Source organism: Tamandua tetradactyla, chromosome 4 (genome assembly GCF_023851605.1).
Source record: "Tamandua tetradactyla isolate mTamTet1 chromosome 4, mTamTet1.pri, whole genome shotgun sequence".
Lineage (NCBI taxonomy): Eukaryota > Metazoa > Chordata > Mammalia > Pilosa > Myrmecophagidae > Tamandua > Tamandua tetradactyla.
The window spans coordinates 77,228,047-77,240,161 of record NC_135330.1 but is presented as its reverse complement, the minus strand read 5'-3'; the positions used below and the strand labels follow the sequence as shown (position 1 = coordinate 77,240,161).

The following is a 12,115-nucleotide window of genomic DNA, read 5'->3' as shown; positions in this document are numbered from 1 at the left end:
TACTCAACAATTGAAAAGAATGAAGAATTGACACAACTCATGCATTTATATAAAATTCTAGGAAATATAAACTAATGTATAGTGACAGAAAACAGATCAGTTGTTATCTAGGGATGGGGCAGGAGGTTAGGGAGATAAAGGAGAAGGATACAAGGGACATGAATTAACTTTTGGGGGTGATTGGTGTTTTCTTGTCTTGATTGTGGTAATGTTACACATGTATATAAATATGGCACAATTTATCAAATGATATGCTTTAAATATGTGCAATTTATTTTTGTCAATTACACCTTAGTAAAATTGTTAAATATTCAAAAAGAAAAAAGAATCCCCAGTGTCTTTCTATTTCATTCCAAGTATACCCCCAAGTCCTTTTCCTGGCCTACAAGGCTATATGCTAACTGATCCTGTTTTACTTTGCTTCCTTTCTGACCGCATTTCCTACTACTTTAACTCTTGTTCACCTGCTCCACTCACATTGGCTTCTTAGCTGTTCCTCTAGCACATCAACCCCACTCACATCTCAGGACCTTTGCATTTGCTGCCCTCCCTGCAACTCTTTCCATGGCTTGCTTCTTATCTCCTTCAAGTCTCTGCTCAGCGTAAGAAAAGCCCCCTTCATGAACATCACCACACTATCCCTGCTTTATGTATCTTCTTTCTTATCCCTCTTCATTACCCTTTCTTTACTTTCTATGACACAAAGGTCTTAGCTTTACTCACTGGTATATATCCAGTACCAAAACCAGTGACTGATACTACAGCAATAAATACTTGTTGCGTAAAATATTTGTTGAATGAGTTCCAAATTGATTTTACGGTACACCAATTGAGTGTACAGCCTCTGGAACTAGACTGCATGACTTCTAATGCTGGTTATACCACTTACTAGCTGGATGATCCTGAGCAAAATACTTAACCTCTGTGTCCCTCAGCTTACTTGCCCGTAAAATAGAGAATAAGTACCTCATAGTGTTGTAAGGAATATATGAGTTAACACCTATAAAGCATTTAAAATTGTGCCCATTCATATGAATTTAAATGTTAGTTCTTATTACAACTATGATACTGTTGCTGCTGTTGTCTTTGTTGTTGTCATTTCCATCTTTTGTTCCCTACGCACTTGTTAAATTTCATTTTTTGTCAGTTTTTCATCTACACTTTACAAAGTCAAATCTTTCTATAAGATATACTATCAAGTGAACCCCAGCTCTTCCTTCCCCATTCCCTAATTTCACTTTCCAAAGGAAACAAATTTCAATTCTTTTAACTATTTTTCTAGTATTAACCTTCTATATTTCTAAATTACATGCTGTTTGGTTTGCTAAAGCTGCTTCAGTGTAATGTACCAATAATGGATTGGTTTTTATAACGGGGATTTATTAGCTTATAATTTACAGTACTTAGGCCATGATGTATTTAAGGCATCAACAGGACAATACCTGGACTCTGAAGATAGACTGCTGGCATCTGGGACATTTCTGTCACATGGGAAGGCATATGGCCAGCATTTGCTGGTCTTTCTCTCCAGGTTTCCTTGCTTTCAGCTTTTGGTTGCAATATCTTCTTCTATCTTTCTTAACTTCTCTGGATATGTCCTTGTCTTAGCTTTTTGGGGCTTTTTCCATGAGCTTCTTTTGATTTCCTCACTCTGTGTCTTTTAGCTTCTGTATGTGTTTTATCCTCCCATGAAGGACTCCAGTAAGAGTTTCAATTGAAATAACCTAATCAAAAAGATCCCACCTACAATAGTTGTACATCCACAAGAATGGATTAAATTTAAGAACATGATTTTCAAACTACCACACATGCCTGTCTTACTATTTCTCGAAGTTTTTAGTTTAATACACATGCAATGACATCTGCATTTCTTTCCTTCTTTCTCAATAATAATTATATCATTATGTAGGCACTAAATGAATATGAACTGTTTGCATTAATATGATCATGTAAGTAAATATTGACTCATAGGTGAGCCATATGCTGTTCTATGATTTTATTTTTATCTTGTGTATCTCTTTGTTGTTGGAAAGATAATTGTCTTGTTTTTAATTTCCTTTGTTTTTTATGTACCTATCCCAAATTCATCAACACCTTTTCACAGAAGTGTAACTCTTCTCCATTCTTTCTTGGTGGCATCCCTCTTGGAGCTCTCCATTTTTCATGTCACTTCTGGACTGATAGATCTTTGGACCTGCTGCACATCTAACGGCCTGGGATCTCTCTTCTTTATCATACTGGGGTCTTCCTTCACCTGTCTCTTATATTGGATTTCATGTTTCCTGAATTCCATGCCATTATTTTATTGGGCTTTCTGAGAAAGACATCAGGAGAGGTTAAATTTGTGGGACATTACATATCTGAAAATGCCTTTCTTTATATTTTAAAGAAAATCCCAAATTGATTTAGCTGGTATTTTAATTCTCCTTTGGAAATCATTTGCCCCAGGAATTTGAAGGCATTGCTTCAATGTCTTAGTTTTCAGTGGTTGCCATTGTCTCTGTTCTCCAATTATTTGGATGTTGGAGCATTTTCAAATGATCCTCCTGGGTTTTTTTTAATTTTTTACTTTTATGTTGCTATCTTTTAGGGAGATTTCGGGACTTTTCTGTCCAACTTTATGCTCAAAGTTTTTATTGATATAAAAATGTTATTTTACTTTGCATTTCAAGAGCTCTTTTGGCATCTTATACTTTATGTATTCTGTTTTATTGATGCAGTATTGTTTCTTGTCTCTCTGAGGCCCTTAGTTGTGTTAGGCATCGGGCAATTTAAAAGGATGAAATAAACACAGAGAGACTTACTCAAACTTAATTGTGTTAAAATTTTCATTAAATGCTATTCCAAAATTCTATACCTTCATTGGTATGTATTTTTCTTGAAATGTGTTATTTCTTGAAAGCCTTTTTCGATCTTAGTGTTTTTACTATTGTCCTGACTTTTCTTACCCCCTTTTGAATGAGTGACTGCACTTCCTTTCTCAAGATGCAGAAAATGTAAAAGTTAGAGAAGAGAACTCTAGTGCATTAAATCAATAAATTGCAGAATCATTTACTCCAAAAATATACCAGGCAAGTAAGAAAAGATAAATGCACAAGTGGTCTGCTATTAGCAACTAAAAGGTAAGATTCTGAAGTACATGACTGTAGTATGCTCTTAAGTTATGTATTTCTTGCTGAAGCTCTGAATAAAGGACTGTGCAATTATGGCCTTAGCCTTTGTGGTATATTACATCTCGCCCTCAGCTCCTCAAGAGAATTTTCAAGATCTCTCTAGATGAATTTTGGAGTCATATTTACCAATACAACTACCTATGACACAATTCACTGCTGTTCTGTGTATCTAATTTGCACCATTTCTCATCTTTTTTTTATTTTTTATTTTTATTTATTTATTTATTTATTTGCCATACCCACATTTAATATCCATCTAGCTCTTTAAATTAATTATAGGTGCAGGAGAGTTGTCTCTCTGTCAACTTTTTGACTATTCTATGTGTAATAAAACCAAAAAAGTGACATTCTAGCAAAGTCTCCTTCAAACAAATAACCCATTTTAATAATTTCAATCAACGCTATCAGGAAGTTCTACATCATCAATAAAAGAATCTCTGTATTCTCAAAGTATCCTATACTTATGCTTCTTCCTCAAATGGCAGAGGATTTCTTTGTATTTTTGAACTTGCTTCTCTTCATACTCTGTGAAGAGTTGTTGGAAAAGGCTGTTGATAATATGGGATAGGGCGATAAACTAGTTGATGTTCTGGAGAGGCTGCCCCCTCTGCATTCCAGGAGTTATCTAGTTTAGGGACCCATCTGGTAGCTGTAGATTTTTGGAAAGTTAACCTAGTGCATGGAACCTTAATAGAATCATATATAACACCCTAGGTGTTCTTTAGGATTAGCAGGAATGGTTTAGTTGGGGCTTGTCAAGTTATGATAGGTAGCAATGTCTAACAAGCTTGCCTAAGAATGACCCTCGGAGTAGTCTCTTAATTCTATCTGAACTCCTCAGCCACTGATACCTTATTTGTTACAGTTCTTTTTTTCCTTTTTGGTCAGGATGGCATATTTGATCCCATCATGCCAAGGCCAGGCTCATCCCTAGGAGTCATCTCCCATGCTGCCAGGGAGACTTTCACCCCTGGATGTCACGTCCCACAAAGTGGGGAGGGCAATGGTTTCACTCGCAGAGTTGGACTTAGAGAGAGAGGTCAAATATGAGCAACAACAGAGGTCCTCCAGAAGTAACTCTTAGGCATACCTTTAGGTAGGCTAAGCTTCTCCACTGCATACAGAAGCTTCACAAGAGCAAGAATACAGGCATCATTTAATCAAACTGATTCAAGTTATATTACATCTTCCTTTTAGTTCATTGCTTCAATTTTATTCCCTGTGAGTAGCTCTTATCCTGGTATAGTAGGTGTGTCAGATAATGAGTGATGTGAAAAATTTCATCATATTATCTTAATATATTTCTTGCACTCCCCAAAGATTTTGTATTGCAGTGCTTGCAGTTACATTTTTCCTTTTTTAATATTCCTTCATGTTGCTTGTATCATGTTGATTATTCCCATCTGATACTTCTGTTTGATTAGTGTATGCTGTTTTATTTTTTGGTCATTCTTCCATCTCTTCAATGTTTTCTCTGAATTTTTTACTATAGAGCTTTGTTTCCATTTTATTGTATTTTGTCTCTCTAATATTTCATATATGTTTATATGTTATTTCATTTAATATTTCATTAGATGAAATGTCTCTGTTGATTTGTGCCATTCCATCATTTTTACATATCTTAAAACCTTTGAAAATGTGAATAAATACTTAGGAGAAAACACAAAATTCCTTTACTAAACTAAATGCATAAAAGCATATATAATTGTTAGTTAGAAAAAAAAAACTACCTGTTACCTATCATTGTCAGTATTTAACGATTAACAAACTTTTTTTTTTTTGAGGGGAAAAAATGAAAATTTAAAACAAAACACCTAGCTTAACCTTAGGACAGTGTACATAAGAATTTTATTGAGGGAAATGCCAGTGACACTGTTCTAGTTTCCAAGCTTCCAGAATGTGATATACTAGAAATGGAATGGCTTTTATAAGGGGGAATTTATTAAGTTGCAAATTTACAGTTCTAAGGCCATGAGAATGTCTGAATTACAGCAAATCTATTAAAATGTCCAAATTATGGCACCAACAAGAGGTTACCTCCACTCAAGAAAGGCTGATGAAGTTCAGGGTTTCTCTGTCACCTGGAAGGGCACATGGTGAACATAGCGATATCTGCTACCTTCTCTCCAGGTTTCTTGTTTCGTGAAGCTCCTCCAGGGATGTATCCTACTTCATGTCCAAAGTCTCTAGCTGGGTAGGCTCTCATCATTCTTTGTGGCTTTCAAGCTTTTTCCGAAATGGAACCCCCTTTAAAGGATTCCAGTAACTACTCAAGACCCACCTGGAGTGGGTGGAGCCACGCCTCCCTCCAATCAGAGGTTAATACCCAAACTGGGTGTTTCACATCTCCATGGAAACAATCTAATCAAGTTTCCAATCTATAGTACTGAATAGGGATTAAAAGAAATAGTTGCCTCCACAAATTGGACAAGGATTAAAATATGGCTTTTCTAGGGCATGTAATCCTTTCAAACCAGCATAGATACCTAGATTTGTTTCTTCAACCCCTATCTTTGTCTTAATTTTCAAACCTGATTTCCAATCATTTGTTGTTTTCTGTTTCAGTATTTAAAAACAACTTTATTGTTCCAAGAATCCATGCAACAAGCTTGATAATTTACAGCAGCTTTATTGAACTTTCTTGCATCATGCCAGGACCTTTTTTTCTTAAGATCTATTTTTGGTGTGTGTTTCATTTTGTGTTTGGTTTGTTTACATTTCCTTATTTAAAAAAATTCTTTATTATACTTGTGAAGCACAAAGGTCAAATCATCTAGTATTCTGACATATAATATGGAATCAAGCAAAAATATTTTACCTGATATTTTACTTAAAGCATCTTTAAGAAACATGTGTTTGCTAAGTCACCTTTATTTAGTTTCTAGAAGCATTAACTTTTTTCTCCACTAAGTGTCAAATGATTTGATATTCCTCAAATGCGGTGCTCTAATTATGTTATCAATTAATAGGAAAAAGAAATAGTTTTTTTGCCATTGTACTAATATTAAAATGAGTCTCTGAAACTGAAAAATGCATTGATGTATTTATTCAGAGAATTAAAACACTTCCCATCACATTCAAACACACACACACACACACACACACACACACACACACAGAAACATGTCAGCCTTCTCTCATCAGTTTAGAAGTAACATTCCTATTAACATTAATAAAGAATGTTTTAGTTTTCATATGTTGATACAGATCACTATTTTTAGTTACAATTGAAACAATCAGAATTACAGCTGGTCTTTATTTGATCTTCTAAAGATCCAAAGATATTCAAAGATTCAACTTGTTCTCTCTTCCCCACAGTGTCATATGTTGTTCGGGAAGGAAACGTAATTTGCAACAGATACAAAACTATTTGTCATTTTGCAGGTTTGCCAAAAATAAATGAAACTATTAATTACTACATTTTGAGCAGCTGTTAATAAATTGGGATAGGATAACTGTTCATTAGAGTACTGGTTAATGACATGAACTATATTTGTCTAATGTGGTTTTTCATGTAATATCAGAAAAGTAAATTATGCTTCATTTTAATTATTTAAGGGGAGAAGTTACACATCCTGTCTTTATAAATTTAAGATTTTAAAGCAAATCCTTTGTCATATTAAAATTATAGTGATTCAATACCAAATTTTAAAGCAATAATCTCTCAACTTATATCTTACATATGTTACATTTATATATTCAAAATAGTAGTTGGAACTGGTTTTAAATACTGATTTTAAAATTAAAATTTCTATTCTAAAAATGTTTACCCTGTCCTCTTGATAAAAAAGTATCTTTTAGACTATTTTGATTCATTCATATTTGGGTACATGAATGAACAAATAGAAAGCATTCATATAGTCCCTTTAATTAGAATGTATACATTCAATATTTGTTTATTTTTCATACATTTATCACATATATGTTCTAATTAAAAATAAAATTTGAATTTTAGTTGTATTGTGGATACTCTTAGAGTAGAAAAATTGGAAACATACCACATATCTGACATAAAATGATTTTTAATGGATTTAATTCATTTGTTTAACTGTATATGGCCAAATTACTGTATTTTCCAAAGGCCCTATTCTCAGATTGCCAATTCTCATGCCTCCTATCCTTTTGGCATCCTGAAATTCTAACCTTCCTTGCCAGATTTTAAATTAATGATTATAGAGGGTTATTTTAAATTGTGATTATACTAAATAAAATTAGTTATAGGCAATTGGAATTTTAAGAGATTGTTTTTCACTTTAATTTGAGTAACCCATACAGAAAAAAAGAAAGTTGCCATTTGAAAATATGCAGTAAATCCAGTATGCAGTTAAAAAACAACTATCAACTACTCCCTAATGAAACACATATTACTTAGGTCTTCTCTTTCTTGAAAGTTGATAGATGAACTTGGTATTTTCCAGTGACTAAAATTATGCAAAATTTCCCACCTCTAAGACTGCAGTTGATTTTGGCCATCGTCAGTAATGATAGAATGTCAAAACTATTCCAATGACTTGCAGTTGAAATAAATTTGTGGTCTGAGGTTCATTTCCTAAGGACAGGTGTCTCTTTCAGAGTTGGCACTCTCCAAATTGGTCTGTGATTAAATAGACATGGACATTAAACTAACCTTTAACTCCCAGGGATGGGTCCTCTGGGAAGTGATTAAAGTAAACTTGCAGGGCCACATCACAACAGTTTGCATCACCATTGCTGCCTGGGTTATAACTTCACTATACATATATCTGGAGATCTGTTAATCCAATGTGTGTATGTGCCAGAATACTTCCCAGAACAAACAAGTTATTCTTAATTTATCAGTAAAAGAATCACTGTGAAAATTAACATTCTAAATCAACAATACAATGAACAAAAGCTGTAACTTGAAAATTTGAACAGTCCCCACAATAAACCTTCTAAATTCATTTGCCGGATTGAAAATACTTCCAGTTTTTTTGAATACTTCTATGTCTATAAAACAGAAATCATACTAAATATTATGTAACTGCTCATAATATAACAGGAATCATCCTAAAATCTGAAAATTTAATAACTATATAAACATAATTAGAATGTTTAATTAATTTATAAATAATTTAAGTATTAAATATTTAACCATCACTCATTTTAGCTAATTTTCACTTCCTTTTCATGATGAAATCGATTTAAATATAAGTTTTATAGCAAAAGAACATCCCATAGAGTTAGAATATTTTAAAAAGAAGAAATTTCTTTGTAATTTGCCTTTTCTCTTTAGAAATAATTATTTTTCATCATCTTTAGTGATGTGTTTGTATACCAAGATATTGGGGAGAATTTGCCTTTGTTTATTTCATATACTTCTGATCAATTCCAACTCATGCCCAATTATATTACACTAAATTAACATAGCTCAACAGATGTTGATATTTAAATGTTTTCTGGCATTGAAATCTTGGACAGCTGTCTTTGAGCTTGGGGAAAAGGCAAACATTTAGAGTTAAATGCTGAACATATGCTTAAATTACTAATTGGAAAGATGGAATGAAAACTATGCATTATCCTTTCTAAGGACAATAAACCTTAGATAGAGATTTCTGTAATCTTTTTACATCAAGTTACAGTCTGGGGTATACACAGAATAGATGACACAGACTTCAGGATGACTTCATTTTAATTTCAAATTTGGTCACTTAAAATTATGGAGAGTCTCTCTCACTAAGCCTTAAAAAACCTGTAATGACTTTATATTGGCAGTCTTAAGGGTTGAAGAGATGCCTTTCACTTTGCATTGTCAGAGTGTAAAAACAATTTTTAAAAACAACTTATGGTATTTTTCATCATAAGCAAAAGTGTGAAAAAATATATAAATTCAATTATCTATCAACTGGCTTAGACAATTATCACTCCTACTCCTTCTCCCAACTTCAGGTTATTTCGAAATAACGTGCCAGGTATATTAGTTCAACCCTAAGATATCAATACGTTTATCTAAAAGATACAACCGCTGAAAAAGAAAGCTACAATACCATTCTAACATTGGTAAAAAAAAAAAAAAAAAAAAAAAAACAATAATGCCTTAATAGCATCACATGTCCAGTGGGTGTTCACATTTCCCTTATTATTTTATAATCTTTTATCTTATACATTATTTGACTTGTGATCCAAACGAGATCCATCTATTAAGATTGGTTGATATATATCTTAAATTCCAGTTGATCTATAAATTCTACTCCTCTCTCTCTCTCTCTCTCCCTCTTTTCCCTTCTCCTTCTCTATCTCTTCCTCTCTGTTTTTCCCCGGAATTTTTCTTTATATTGAAGAAGTCAGGTTGTTAAGGCTCCTACATCTGAAGAAAGTGCTGATTTTATTCCCATGCTGTCATTTAACATATTCCTCTGTCCCTTGTGTTTCCTCTAATTGGTATTTAAATGTAGAAATTTGGTTAGACTCAGGTTCAGTTTTTTGGAGCAAGACTATTTCACAGGTGGTTTTATATATTCTCACTTTTGTCAGGAAGTACACTGTCTTGTCATCTTTCGTTCTGTGACTTATCAGCCGCAATGATCACTGCCAGAATTCATCCATTCATAAGAGCTATAAGAGGGTAATATTCTAATTCTGTCATTTCTTTTTTGTTTATTACTTTGAATATTTATGTTATACAGATCATATAGGAAAAGCATGATGAATACTGATTCTGTAGTTATTGATTCTCAAAAGAAATTGGTTCATAATGGTTTCCAAAGGTGACCTATGATATTTTGTCCCACTTGTTTTGAACTTAATGATTTAAACACATCTGATGTTTCAATGCATTGTAGTTATTATACTAATTGATGTTAAACTTGGTCCATCTTCAGCCAATAAGAGATCAATCAAGTTGGTTCCAAGTTTTTTTCTTTGCTACTAGTCTTTGTTTTCTTCCTTGCTTTCTGCTATGTTTATATTTTCTAAGCTTATCCAGACCTTTCCTGGCCTACATAAAAACTCAGCCATTTCTCTAAAAAGTTCTGATTCCTTTATTGGAGAATAGTCTTTAGGAACCACAATCTGAATACTAAGGGTGTCACTGCTTCTGGGTCTTTTAAGGGAAACAAGTTAGGACTTTTTTTTTTTTTTTAGGATAAAATACATAGGTATGTAATAGTAGATCCTTTTTGAATTCAGGACTTCCTTGTTTGCACTTTTCCTTATTAATTTTAATCACTGTCTCTTTTCAACCACATTAAAATATTACATCTAAATGACACCAAAATAATTACTCATTTTATTTATCACACTTTACACAGTCGGCAACTTCAAAATCACCATACCATCATGACCACCAATAAAAAAATTACTAAAATCTTTCAAGACATTTTTTCTGTTCTTTTTGTCTTTAGTGTATATTTCACAAAGAATATACAGTTAAATTTCTATGTTTTAAAAGTTACTTAAAATAGTTTCTAAGTTTAGATGAACCTATAGCTAGGTTCATTAGTTTCATTTTAATTTTCAGAGACTGCTTTTTAAAAATTTGATTGTTTTACTAATATCATAAAAGTATTTAACAGCTTTCACAGTCGAATCTACATATTTTCAAAGGTTCATTTCTACTCTGTCCCCTCCACTTATTCCTTCCTTAAATAGATAGCTTAGTTTTGTTTTGCTTTGTTTATGGTTTATCCTTCCATTGGCTGTTTTTCTGCTCTTAAGATAAGCAAAATATATCTCTCTCTCCCTCTTTCTCCATCTTTTCCTCTCTCCTCCCTTTCTCTCTCACTTCCCTCACTCCCCCTCTGGGATATCTTGATTTTTAGGAAGGCTCTTTTTTTTTTTTTTTTCTGACGTGGGTAGGCTCTGAGAATCAAACCTAGGTCTCCAGCATGGCAGGCAAGAACTCTGCTACTGAGCCACTGTTGCCCACCCAAGGCTTGTTTTTTACTTAATGATTACTGTTTTGGTGTGCTGAAGTTGCCAGAATGCAATATACTAGAAATGGATTGGCTTTTATAAAAGAGATTTATTAAATTAAAAGTTACAATAATAAAGCTGTGGAAATGTCCAAATTAAGGCACCCAACAAGAAGATACTTCCTTGGAAGAAAGACCAATTTATCTTTCCAGGGTTTGTCTGTCACATGGGAATGCATATGGCAACATCAACTGTCCTTCCATCCTGGCTTCTGGTTTCAAATAGTTCTCTCAGCGTCTGGCATCTCCTGCATTTCCAAACATCTGTGTCGGCTCTGAGCACTTCCCTCCTCCATGAACTCCTTTAAGGAATCCAATAAATTAATTAAGACCCACCTTGTATGGGCATGCCACATCTCCATGTAATCAAAAGGTCGCATCTACAATTGCATGGGTCATCTCTCCATGATCCATAAATTCTTTCTAGATAACTCCATTTCCAAGCCAGACTTGTGCTGGAAAGGCTGACTGATTGTATGTTTGGTTAAATCTTCACTTGAGGCACTAGACTCTGGGGTCTCACTTTCTGGAAGCCCAGGACTTTCCACACCATAAATTTCTGCTTTCTTTATACCCAAGAGTTCAGTCCTCAGCTTATCCCTTTCCTGTCCCACTTTACTTTAAGCTACAAGAAGAAGCCAAGCTATATTTTCCATATTTAGTTTAGAAATTTCTTCAGCTAGATATCACAACTCATTACTTTTAAATTCTGCCTTCCATCCAACACAAGTGCTCAATTTTGCCAAATTCTCTGCCACTTTCAAACCAGGGTCATCTTCCGTCCAGTTTGCAATGACACATTAATCATTTCTATGTAATTTCTCATTGGAAGTATTCTGCTACCAGATCTGTTTTGTTTTGCTAAAACTGCCAGAATGCAATATACCAGAAATGGATTGGCTTTTGTAAAGGGAATTTATTAAATTACAATTCTAAGGCCATGAAAATGTCCAAATTAAGACACTGTTCTAGTTTGCTAGCTGCCAGAATGCCATATGCCAGAAATGGAAT

General features: G+C 33.6%; 1 protein-coding gene across 4 annotated transcripts in view; it reads left to right on the top strand.

Moving 5' to 3' along the window:
- The window catches only part of GPATCH2 (G-patch domain containing 2), a 185,659-nt gene that overhangs the window by 143,059 nt on the left and 30,485 nt on the right, over positions 1–12,115 (top strand). The window contains exon 9 of one of the 4 annotated variants that reach the window (XM_077157844.1): positions 6,492–6,736. The exons of the other annotated variants lie outside the window; for them this stretch is intronic. Coding sequence (XP_077013959.1) covers positions 6,492–6,576 — 85 coding nt within the window. The 3' untranslated portion in view covers positions 6,577–6,736. Of the gene's footprint in view, positions 1–6,491; positions 6,737–12,115 lie in introns of those variants that run through there. 4 annotated transcript variants of the gene reach the window in all.